Genomic DNA, 13,331 nt, shown 5'->3' with positions numbered 1-13,331 from the left:
ATTAAAAAGAACCAAGATCTAGAAGATGGCATAACAGCATGGAAGGTGTTTTTTGCATCTTGTGTCCATAAAATACAGCCAGACAACACTAAACCATCCTGCAAACCTAGAAAACTGATTTGAGGATTAACACAACAATCTGCACAACCTGAGCCACAGAACTCAGCAGATATGCAGCGTGGAGAGGTGAACTGGGGGAGAGAGAAGTCATAGAGGACACGGAGCTGTTTTGAGAGGACAGAGACAGAGGGAGAGTATGGGAAAAGCACTCCCCCTCCAAAAGCAGCAGGAGAGAGAGTGGAAAAGTGGAAACAGCCACAGGGACTGAACTAAAAGGGAGAAAGAAGAAGGGAGAGGGTTTAAATTCCATTAAGACTCTATCAACAGGGAGACTGCAGAATCTGAAACTCCACAGCTTGACACCTGGAAGTGCTCTGGTAGGAAGGGCGAATCCCCAGGAGCAGAGTGAAGACCAGGGGTCCTTGGGACACATTGGGAGAGGCGGTTCACTGCTGGGAGGACATTTGGTAGAGGTTGTGTGGCCACCCCACGGGCAAACATCACAGCAGACTGGGAGAACAACCACATTTGCTGGTACTAGAACAAGGAAGTTAAGGGGGAAGCCTGGTGCCAGATATGTATTGTGATTTTCCATAATCCCTGAAATGCTGCTTCTACACAATCATGTTAACTTCTTCTGGAGAGGGCTGGCACCCAGCTGCAGTCTCCAGGCATTGGCAGCAGCATGGGCCCATGAATGTTCCTGGGTGTGGCCGGACCAGGCCATTGCTCAGTGAGACCTTTGTGCAGAGGGTCAGAACAGGTCAAAGCTGCAGTCCCTCAGAAGCGAGGGGTTGGGAAAAAGAGCTGCATCTGGGATAAAACTCAGGAGGAAGGTGCTGCCTGGCAACCTGAGGGCTTGGTCTTGGACAGTATAACAGCAGGGAGTGGACAGGAGCCAGAGACAAAGGATGGGTGTGTAATTGCTGATCAAGGAAACAGAGTTCCGATACCAGAGACTGGGTAGCTGGGTGATGCCATTTTCCCCACCTCCTGTGCATGCACATACACACCTACATGCGCCACAAATATCCACCCCAATAAGCTAAGCAGCACCATCTAGTGGAGAACAGAGACATTATACTAAGCCTCATCCACTGGGCCAACCTCACTCTTCAGGAACATTACGTCTCTCTGCCTACTTAGTTTACAGATTATAAAGTGCTTCATAGTTTGACTTCAATGGGAAAACCATGTAATTTCAATCGTATTTCAGTCTGTTCGCTGTTCTATCCATTCAATTTTCCTTTTTTTTCTTTTTCATTTCTTTTCTTTTCCTTGAATACAAAAAGAGAAAAAATTTATTTTTATTTTCAATTTTTCCTAAAAATACTTTTCTTTAATTTTTTCTATTTTTTTTTACTTTTTTGTAAATTTTTCAAATTCTATTTTACCTACATCATTTCATTTTATTCTATTTTAGTGTATTCATTTTTTCAAATTTTCAAAACTTTTCCTTTTTTTTCTTTTTCCTTTTATATCTGATCAAGCTCATTTCGAACCCAGAACAAAACACACGTAAAATCTAGCATTCTTTATTTGGTATTTTTGTGTTTGTTGTTTTAATTTTTTAATTTTAATTTTCTTTACCTTATTGATTCCTTCTCTTCCTTCAAAATGAAAAAATGAAGGAATTCACCCCAAAACAAGGGCAGGAATAAATGACAGCCAGGGACTTAATAACACAGATACAAGCAAGATGTCTGAACCAGAATTTAGAATCATGATAATAAGAATAAGAGCTGGGGTCGAAAATAGATTAGAATCCCTTTCTGAGGACATAAAAGACGTAAAAGCTAGTCAGGATGAAATACAAAATGCTATAACTGAGCTGCAATTTTGAATGGATGCCACAGCAGCAAGGATGGATGAGGCAGAGCAGCGAATAAGCGATATAGAAGACAAACTTATGGACAATAATGAAGCAGAAAAAAAGAGGAAAACTAAGGCAAAAGAGCATGTTTTAAGAATTAGAGAAATCAGTGACCCATTAAAAAGGAACAACATCAGAAAAATAGGGGTCCCAGAAGATGAAGAGAGAGAAAAAGGGGTAGAAGGATTATGTGAGCAAATCATAGCAGAAAACTTTCCTAACCTGGGGAAAGACACAAACATCAAAATCCAGGAAGCACAGAGGACTCCCTTAAATTCAAGAAAAACCGACCATCAACAAGGCATATCATAGTCAAATTCACAAAATACTCAGTCAAGGAAAGAATCATGAAAGCAGCAGGGGAAAAAAAGTCCCTAACCTACAAGGGAAGAAAGATCAGGTTTGCAGCAGACCTAACCACAGAAACTCGGCAGGCCAGAAAGGAGTGACAGGATATATTCAATGTTTTAAATCATAAAAATATGCAGCCAATAATTCTCTCTCCAGCAAGGCTGTCATTCAAAATATAAGGAGAGATTAAAAGGTTCCCAGACAAACAAAACTTAAGGGAGTTTGTGACCACTAACCCAGCCCTGCAAGAAATTTTAAGGGGGACTCTCAGAGGGGAGAAAAGATGAAAAAAAAAAAAAAAATATATATATATATATATATATATATATATATATATATAACCAAAATACAAAATTTATTTATATATATATATATATATAAATGAAATGAAATATGAAAATATATATATAATACCAAAATACCAAAATTTATATATATATAAATACCAAAATACCAAAATTTATATATATATAAATACCAAAAGCAACAAAGATTAGAAAGGACCAGAGAACACCACCAGAAACTCCAACTCTACAAGCATCATAATGGCAATAAATTCATATCTTTCAGTACTCACTCTAAACATCAGTGGACTCAATGCTCCAATCAGAAGACAAAGGGTAACAGAATGTATAAGAAAACAAGACCCATCTATATGCTATTTACAAGAGACCTACTTTAGACCTAAAGTTACGTTCATATTGAAAGCAAGGGGTGGAGAACCAACTATCATGCTAATGGTTGACAAAAGAAAACCTGAGTAGCCATACTTACACCAGACAATCTAGACTTTAAAATAAAGACTGTAGCAAGAGATGAAGAAGGGCATTATATCATAATTAAGGGGTCTATCCACCAAGAAGACCTAACAATTGTAAACATGTATGCTCCAAACGTGAAAGCACCCAAATATATAACTAATTAATCAGAAACATAAAGAAACTCATTGATAATAATACCATAATAGTAGGGGACTTCAACACCCCAGTTACAACAATGGACAGATCATCAAAACAGAACATCAACAAGGAAAAATGACACAGTGTGGCTTTGAATGACACAGTGGAATAGATGGACTTAATAGATATATTCAGAACATTTCATCCAAAAGCAGCAGAATACACATTCTTCTCCAGTGCACATGGAATGTTCTCCACAAGAGACCATATACTGGACACAAATCAGCCCTAAGTAAGTACAAAAAAAAAAAAATCGAGATCATGCCATGCATATTTTCAGACCACAATGCTATGAAACTCAAAATCAACCACAAGAAATTTTGAAAAGGTAAAAAATATTTGGAGACTAAAGAACATCCTACTAAAAAATGAATGGGCTAACCAAGAAGATAAAAAGGAAATTAAAAAGTACATGGAAGCCAATGAAAATGATAACACCACAGCCCCAAACCTCTGGGATGCAGCAAAGGTGGTCATAAGAGGAAAGTATATAGCAACCTAGGCCTTCCTAAAGAAGTAATAAAGGTCTCAGATACACAACCTAACCTTACACCTTAAAGAGCTGGAAAAAGAACAGCAAATAAAACCCCAAACCAGCAGAAGACAGGAAATAATAAAGTATAGAGCAGAAATCAATGCTATCAAAACAAAACAAAAGAAAACAGTAGAAGAGATCAATTAAACCAGAAGCTGGTTCTTTGAAAGAATTAACAACATTGATAAACCCCTAGACAGTTTGATCAAAAAGAAAAAGTAAAGGTCCCAAATAAATAAAATCAAGAATGAAAGAGAAGAGATCACAACCAACACAGCAGAAATAAAAACAATAAGACAATATTATCAGCAATTATACTCCAATAAAATGGGCAACCTGGAAGAAATGGACAAATTCCTAGAAACATGTAACTATCAAAACTGAAACAGGAAGAAACAGAAAATTTGAACAGACCCATAGCCAGTAAAGAAATAGAATTAGTAATCAAAAATCTCCCAGAAAACAAGAGTCCAGGGATAGATGGCTTTCCAGGGGAATTCTACCAAACATTTAAGGAAGAGTTAACACCTATTCTCTTGAAACTTTTCAAAAAAATAGAAGGAAAACTTCCAAAATCTTTCTATGAAGCCAGCATTACCTTGATTCCAAAACCACACAGAGACCCCACTAAAAAGGAGAACTATACACCAATTTCCCTGATGAATATGGATGCAAAAAAATCCTCAAGATGATACTAGCCAACTGGATCCAACAATACATTAACAGACTTATTCACCATGACCAAGTGGGATTTATACCTGGGATGCAGGGCTGGTTCAAAATCTGCAAAACAATCAATGTGACTCATCACACCAATAAAAGAAAGGACAAGAACCACATGATACTCCCAAAAGATTCAGAGAAAGCATTTGACAAATTACAGCATCCTTTCTTGATAAAAACCCGGAAGAAAGTAGGGATAGAAGGATCGTACCTGGAGATCATAAAAACCATATATGAAAGTCCCACCTCTAATATCATCCTCAATGGGGAAAAACTGAGAGCTCTCCCCCTAAGGTCAGGAACAATACAGGGATGTCCACTCTCGTCATTGTTATTCAACATAGTATTGGAAGTCTTAACCTCAGCAGTAAGACTACACAAAGAAATAAAGGCACCCAAAGCATCCAGGAGAAAGTCAAACATACACTCTTTGCAGATGACGTGATACTCTAAAACCCAAAAGGCTTCACCAAAACCCTGCTAGAACTGATCCATAAATTCATCAAAGTTGTACAATATAAGATCAATGCACAGAAATCGGTTGCATTCCTATACACCAACAATGAAGCAACAGAAAGAGAAATCAAGGAATTGATCCCATTTATAATTGCACCAAAAACCATAAAATACCTAAGAATAAACCTAAGCAAAAAAGATGAAAAATCACACACTGAAAACTATAGAAAGCTTATGAAAGAAATTGAAGAAGACACAAAAAAGTGGAAAAATATTCCATGCTCCTGGATAGGAAGAACAAATATTGTTAAAATGTCAATACTTCCCAAAGCAATCTACATATTCAATGCAATCCCTATCAAAATGACACGAGGATTCTTCACAAAACTAAAAAAAAAACAATCCTAAAATTTGTATGGAACCAGAAAAGACTCCAAATATCCAAAGCAAGCTTGAAAAAGAAAACTAAAGCAGGAGGCATCACAATCCCAGACTTCAAGCTGTATTACAAAGGTATAATCATCAAGACAGTATGGTACTGGCACAAAAACACTCAGATCAATGGAACAGAATAGAAACTCCAGAAATGGACCCACAAACGTATGGCCAACTAATCTTTGACAAAGCAGGAAAGAATATCCAATGGAATAAAGACAGTCTCTTTAGCAAGTGGTGCTGGGAAAACTGGACAGTGACATGCAGAAGAATGAACCTGAACCACTTTCTTACACCATACACAAAAAATAAACTCAAAATGGGTGAAAGACCTCAATGTAAGACAGGAAGTCATCAAAATCACTGAGGAGAAAGCAGGCAAAAACTTCTTTGACCTTGGCTGCAGCAACTTCTTACTCAACACGTCTCCGGAGGCAAGGGAAACAAAAGCAAAAATGAACTATTGGGACCTTATCAAAATAAAAAGCTTCTGCACAGCAAATGAAACAGTCAGCAAACCTAAAAGGCAACCAACGTAATGGGAGAAGATATTTGCAAATGACATATCAGATAAAGGGTTAGTATCCAAAATCTATAAAGAACTTATCAAAGTCAACACCCAAAAAACAAATAACCCAGTGAAGAAATGGGGAAAAGACATGAATAGACACTTCTCCAAAGAAGACATCCAGATGACCAACCAACACATGAAAAAATGCTCAACATCACTTGTCATCAGGGAAATACACATCAAAACCACAATGAGATATGACCTCAAACCTGTCAGAATGGCTAACATGAACAACTCAGGCAACAACAGATGTTGGCGAGAATGCAGAGAGAGGATCTCTTTTGCATTGCTGGTGGGGATGCAAACTGGTTCAGTCACTCTGGAGAACAGTATGGAGGTTCCTCAAAAATTTAAAAATAAAACTACCCTATGACCCTACAATTGCCTGACTAGGTATTTATCCAAAGGATACAAAAATGCTGATTTGAAAGGGCACATGCACCCCAATGTTTATAGCAGCACTATCTCAATAGCCAAATTATGAATTGTACATTCTAAAAGAGGACCTATATGTTATGTGAAGTTATAGCTCAATAAAATTGTTGTAGAAAGGTAGGAAGGGAGGAAGTGAGGGAGGAAGAAAGAAAAGGAGAAAAGGAAGGGAGGAGAAAAATAGTAATCTACATACTATTTGAGAAGAAAAGTGGATCAAGGAAGGAAAATTTTAAGAGATTCTTCGTATTTTCCACAAAGGGATCTTGTGGGTTGTTGAGGGAATCAATGTTCACTCCAAAGGAGGTACCAGTAATCACATCCATGCTGTAGGCCCCAAAGATGCTGAGTAGGGAAAGAAAGACATGGATAATTAAAATCAGAAACTCTTTACTATCCCTATCCAATACATGCAGCGTTAGATTCTGATGCCCAGGCCACATAAGAGCCACACTTTCAGAACCACCTTCTGGATAATCTGAAGAGTCTATATGCCATCACACTCATTCATGAGGTATTCATGAGGAATTCGGCAGAGGCATCATGCTAGTGATACTGCTGGCCTTGTGCTAGGGGTGATGGGGACACTATGGCAAGTTAGACACACGTCTGAACTCAAGGAGCTCTGTCCTGAAGGAACAGAGACCCAAAGTCAAATAAATTACAGTAGTGTGTTTGCAGTATAGGCAATAGAAGGTAGATAAACACTGTGTCTGAGCAAGACAAACAGTGGAATAATTAACCTTTCCTAGAAGAGTCAAGAAAGGTAAAATTGATCTGGACCTTCTCTCACCACAGTATCTATGCTCAGAGCTGATTCCTCTTAAGCACATTAGTGAACAGCAACAACATGTTATGTGCTGAAAGGAATGTTATCCCTTCTTCTCTACACTCCTGCTAAGACTCCTGAAAGACTCTTCTTCCTCAATTCCAGTGATCAGAGCTTTCCCTCAGGACACACTCATATCTGGAAAATGTAAGACCTAATAATGTTCCTAGTTAAAAAAATATATAGTAAATCACTACAAAATTTATTTGTGGGTTGCTATAGCTAAGTGATCATATGCCACCAGTTTTTCTAGAACAGTTCCTATGTACATCTGTTCATCGTGTATAATTTAAAAAAATATCACAGTTTAGATTGTATAGTCACCCTCCTTATCCCATGAGCAGGGCTTTCTCTCTGCTAAGGTTGAAAGATGGACAAGTGGTCATAAAGTTAATATTTTTTTTACTAATATCCTTAACAAAATCAGGAAGGGGTTTAAGTCATTCTAAGTTCCACACAATAACTTCCCTGCCCCACTCAATGCCCACCAATATGTACAAAGTGCCTTCCCCTCCCACCATTCCATACCCTCTACACTCAACGATTTGATAAATTATGTTTCTTCTTTTGAAACGATGTATTTTTGTCTTCTAGAATATTCAAGGGGACAATCAAGCAGATAACTTAATCCCGCCTCACGTACACAAAAGAGACCCTCTCTCTCCTGACCGCCCTGCCTTTTGAGGGGTGCTACCTCTTCTTGGGTGGCCCACTGGACTTGTAGCACCACAAGCCTACTTCTGTTTGTTCGCTGCACTAACTCAACAGTGGGAGTTTGGCTCTGTGGCAGCAGCTGGAAAGTGTCAGGACAGAGCCAGAAGCCCAGCAGGTGCAGCTCTACTTACTCTTTCAAGGTGACGGGCTTGCCTTTCTCTGCCTCCTTCCTCAGGTTCCTCACCAACACATCTCCATACTGGCCAACGATGGGGAACATCTACACACAAATACAACACCACCTGATTAAAATTTTTTTTTCAACGTTTTTTAATTTATTTTTGGGACAGAGAGAGACAGAGCATGAACGGGGGAGGGGCAGAGAGAGAGAGGGAGACACAGAATCGGAAGCAGGCTCCAGGCTCCGAGCCGTCAGCCCAGAGCCTGACGCGGGGCTCGAACTCATGGACCGCGAGATCGTGACCTGGCTGAAGTCGGACGCTTAACCGACTGCGCCACCCAGGCGCCCCAACACCACCTGATTTAAATCCAAGAATGAAGACCTAAAATTACACAGCTTTCATAAGCATGAAGCAATAGGGACATCTAATAACAAATCTTATCATGTCTCTTCCAGGACATGAAGCTAAAAGACCATTTTTAGGAAGCCCAAATTCAGCAAACTACCCCTAAGAAATGGACTGTAATCTTATTTCCTACCTGCCCACGGATGTATTCCTTAACTTTCTAATTGAAAACCCTCCCTTTCTTACCTCCTTGAGCTTCCCACTGGTGAAGGTTGGAGACAACACTGTTCGTATTCTCTTCCATTGTTCATCCTCAGACAGAGAAATGGCACTTTTCATAAATCCCACTGGACCAAGAGTCTAGCGTCAAAGCAAAAGACATTTTGCCTTATATAAGTTTTGAAGGTCTCAGGTTGTGGAAAATTTGTCAAATGGATAGAAATTATTCAACAATTATTTAGTGATTATCTACGGAGTAGCAGGCCCTATGTCAGATGTTCAACAGATATTTACACCAAATGCCTACCCATCTGAGAAGCTGAAAAACACATCCAGCCACTTGATGTGCTTTCCATCCTTTATATCCCAATATCCTTTTTAGTGTAAATGTGTTTGGGGAAATCTGGTAGGGAATACTCCTCCAGGATAATACACAGTATTAACCCCTAGTCCTACCCTATGCAGAGTATAATTGGATTGGTAGATATAGCCAGATAGCTCTGGCAAGCTGCATGTTGCCTCAGACCAGTTCTGTCTTTGCATATGTCTGCAGAAGGAGCAACTCACAAAACAGATGTCTTGTTATGGTGATTAAAAAAATACCATAATTAACACTAAAAAGGTTATGAATCTATTTGCTATTCTGAAGAAATGATGCAGTTATGTGGATATCTATTCCCCCTGTATTTCCCCAAAGGGACAGAAGGAAAAAGAGAGAGATAATTCTTTCTCAGTTTGGGACTGACCTATCAGCCAACAAACTCGAATCTTTCTTCCATCTTCCAAAACTGTATTTTGTTTTAATACAGATATCTCTACCACCCATTCATATTAAAAACTTACAAACTAGGAATAGACGACATCTTCCTCAACTTCATAAAGAGTATCTAATAACCCTACAGCTAACAACACCTCAATGATGAATGACTGAGGTGCCTGAGGCCAGTCCTGACTCCTGTCACTGGACTACTCTACCACAAGGGTCCACAGCTAAATCCTGAAGCTATACACATATACACGGCCAGCATGGACTCTAGTCACAAGCTCTCACTGTCATGCACACACCAGTGGCTAGCCCCTGAAACCACCTGTGTGCTCAAAGTTGGTGATGGACCCCACTGGTGGCTCCAACCCTGTTTTGGGCATGTGCCTGCTTTCAGCACCCCCTCCAATGACTGTGTACATAGCACCAGTTCTGGCCACCATTCTGCTTGTCCCCTGGTGCTGGATCTGGTGGTGCTACTGAAGATCCCAACACCCACTGTTGCCACAAGAACCTTCCATTACTCTTGCCAAGGATCATGCAGTTGCTGATGTTGTGGCCCCCAACTGCCTGAACCCATCATGCTCTCATGGATTATTTTCAATTATCCAGTCATACTGGGGAAAAAAATGAAAAGGGCTGGAAAAAAAATGCCAACAGGACTTATAGGGTACCATCAAATGAAATAATATTCATATACAGGAGACCCAGTAGGAGAAAGAAAAAGTGGGAAGACTGCTTACTTAAAGAAACAATGGCTGAAAAGTTCCCAAACCTAGGGAAATATATGGAAATCTTGGGACATGAGCTTAAAAGTCCCCAGTAAGATTGAATCCAAAAAAGACTTCACCAAGACACATTATAATATAATTGTCAAAAATGAAAGACAAAGAAAAATCTTGAAAGGAGTAAGAGAAAAGGAGCTCATCATATACAAGGAGGACACCCCTGAGTCTATCAGGTGATTCCTCAGCAGAAGTCTTGAAAGCCAGAAGAGGGGCGCCTGGGTGGCGCAGTCGGTTAAGCGTCCGACTTCAGCCAGGTCACGATCTCGCGGTCCGTGAGTTCGAGCCCCGCGTCAGGCTCTGGGCTGATGGCTCGGAGCCTGGAGCCTGTTTCCGATTCTGTGTCTCCCTCCCTCTCTGCCCCTCCCCCGTTCATGCTCTGTCTCTGTCTGTCCCCAAAATAAATAAAAAACATTAAAAAAAAAAAAAAAAAGAAAGCCAGAAGAGAGTGGGTGATTTATTCAAGAATACTTTACCCAGAAAAAAAGACCTTCAGAAACGAGAGATAAAACATTTCCAGACAATCAAAAGTGGAAATAATTCATAACCACTAAGCCTGCTAAAGGGAGTTCTTTAAGCCAAAAAAAAAAAAAAAAAAAAAAAGACACTTACTAGTTCCTAATGCTTCCCCCAGCATCAGGAACAAGACACGAATACCCACTCTAACCACTTTTATTCAACATTGTACTAGAAAACCTAGCTAGTGCAATAAGCAACACAAAGAAATAAAAGACATTCAGAATAGAAAGATAAAAATAGGAGTGTCCCTATTTCAAGTGACATAATGTCAATGTAGAAAATCTTGAGGAATATAAAAAAGAACAGCTCTGCATCTAATAAATGAACTAAGCTAGGTTGTAGGAAATGAGATCAACACAAAAACCAACCACATTTCTGTATACTAACAAGAACATGTCAAAACCTATTAAAAACACAATAATAATTTTAAGCACTCAAAGAAGGTGAGATACTTTAGGTATACATTTTTATAAAACATGTATGTTTTTCCTGTGCTAAGAGCTACACATTGGTGAAAAAAATCAAAGAAAACCTAAATAAACATATAGTGTGTTCATGAATTGAGAGACATGACTTAGTAAAGACACAAATTTCTCCCAGATGTATCTATGGGTTTGAGGCACATCTTACGAAGTCTCTGCTATTATGTACACATAGATAAGTTCTAAATTTGTATGGAAAGACAAAGCAGCTGGAAATCTAACACAATTCTAACAAAAATAAAATGTGAGGAATCACTGGACATATGTTTAGAGGTACTATATGGCTACAGTAATCAAGATAGCCTGGGACCAGTGCAGGAATAGATACAGAGATCAATGAACAGAACAGAGAATGAGACACACACACACACACGCACACACACACACACACACACAGAGGCACCACTGAATTTTGATATTGGTACAAAAGCAATTCAGTGGAGGAAGTACAGCCTTTTCACACTAGTTCTGGAGTCATTAGACAGACAGTCAAGGGCCAAAAACAAAGATCTTTGACCTAAACTTCACATCTCACGATTAACACTAAAATTAACACAAAACAGGGGCGACTGGGTGGCTCAGTCGGTTAAGCATCCGACTTCAGCTCAGGTCACGGTCTCACAGTCCGTGAGTTCGAGCCCCGCGTCGGGCTCTGGGCCGATGGCTCAGAGCCTAGAGCCTGCTTCCGATTTCTGTGTCTCCCTCTCTCTCTGCCCCTCCCCCATTCATGCTCTGTCTCTCTCTGTCTCAAAAATAAAATAAACGTTAAAAAAAATTAAAATTAACACAAAACAGATCACAGACTTAAATGTAAAATATAAAACTAAATGCTTGTAGAAAATCCTTGGGACTTAGGCCTAGGTGAAGAGTTTTCAAACTTGATGCCAAAGTCATAACCCATAAAAGGAAAAAATGAATAAACTGGTCTTAAGAAAATAAAAAACAATGTTTGCTCTGCTGAACACCCTGATACAACAAAAAGAAAAGCTACACACCATGCCTACAAAAGAATAGTAAGAGGGAGACTTTTGGTGATGGAACAGCTCTGTAACGTGATTGTGGTGATAGATACACTAACCTACAAGTAAGATAAATGTTCAGACAGCAACACACACACACACACACACACACACACACACACACACACACACATAAATGGGTAAACATAAAACTGCTGGAATCTGAATAAGCTCTGTGGCTAGAACCAATGACAAATTCTGCTTTGATACTGTCCTATATAGTTAAGCAAGATATTATCTTAGAGAAAACAGCTTGAAGGCCACATGACATGACACCTCCCGGGACAATTTCCAGTAAATCCATTATTATTTTGAAATAAAAGCTTTATAAATAACTATGTAAATTTAAAATAAATCCATGCCTACCCGCCGGTTTGTGAAGACAGAATAGCATTCTTTCACTAGTACTGTTTTGATCATGTCTGGATCTGTGATCGCCAACACTGGCTGCCGCCCATCATAAAACCTATGTCGGGAAAACAGAGCTGATTAAATTTAACGTGCCAGTTTCTGCAGTGGCAGCCACTCTTGGAAGTCCAGACTTTTAACCTGATGTTACCTAATCCATTCTCTGAGACCTTGGTCAGAAATAACAATGGAAAATTTATTAAGTCTATGTGTGTACATGGCTGTTTCTGGGACTATTCTCCATAATTTTTGCATGTTAAAAATATTTCAAATATTTTAGAAGTACTTCAAACATTTTGAAAATTTTATATATTATCAAAAAAAGGTTAATAAATAACTGAAGGCAAGTAAATTATCTAAGAACAAAAAAATAATGAAAGAGACTCTACCCACTCAGTCACTAATAATTATAATTTTGAAGATATATCAAACACATGAAATGCACATAATACAATATTAGATGAAAATTGTAGGCACAGTGATCACAAACATGTAAGATGTGCCTGCAAATAAAGACATGAAATACTCAAAAAGTGATGGCAAAATTATGAATCACTTCTTTGCCCTATTCTCTAAAATATGATTTCTGGTTACATTTTAAAGGAAGTATTATTTAAATATTAAAGACATATTCTTGGTAGCATTGACTGAGAAAATTTTGAACAAAAAACACAAAGAGAATAAAGTAATACAGAGAAACATTCACTTTAATGTTACAGAGTAATAATAGA

General features: G+C 38.7%; 1 protein-coding gene across 2 annotated transcripts in view; it reads right to left on the bottom strand.

Moving 5' to 3' along the window:
- LOC131500900 (cytochrome P450 3A12-like) overlaps positions 1 to 13,331 on the bottom strand; it is a 37,129-nt gene that overhangs the window by 14,941 nt on the left and 8,857 nt on the right. For both annotated transcript variants that reach the window (XM_058710483.1, XM_058710482.1), the window contains exons 4-7: positions 12,559 to 12,658; positions 8,652 to 8,765; positions 8,070 to 8,158; positions 6,592 to 6,740 (exon numbers count right to left, since the gene is read on the bottom strand). In XM_058710483.1, the coding sequence (XP_058566466.1) occupies positions 6,592 to 6,740; positions 8,070 to 8,158; positions 8,652 to 8,765; positions 12,559 to 12,658 (452 nt within the window). The remainder of the gene's footprint in view (positions 1 to 6,591; positions 6,741 to 8,069; positions 8,159 to 8,651; positions 8,766 to 12,558; positions 12,659 to 13,331) is intronic.

The sequence above is a fragment of the Neofelis nebulosa genome, chromosome 18 (assembly GCF_028018385.1).
Source record: "Neofelis nebulosa isolate mNeoNeb1 chromosome 18, mNeoNeb1.pri, whole genome shotgun sequence".
In the NCBI taxonomy this organism is placed as follows: Eukaryota; Metazoa; Chordata; class Mammalia; order Carnivora; family Felidae; genus Neofelis; species Neofelis nebulosa.
This window is presented reverse-complemented; position numbering and strand designations above follow the sequence as displayed.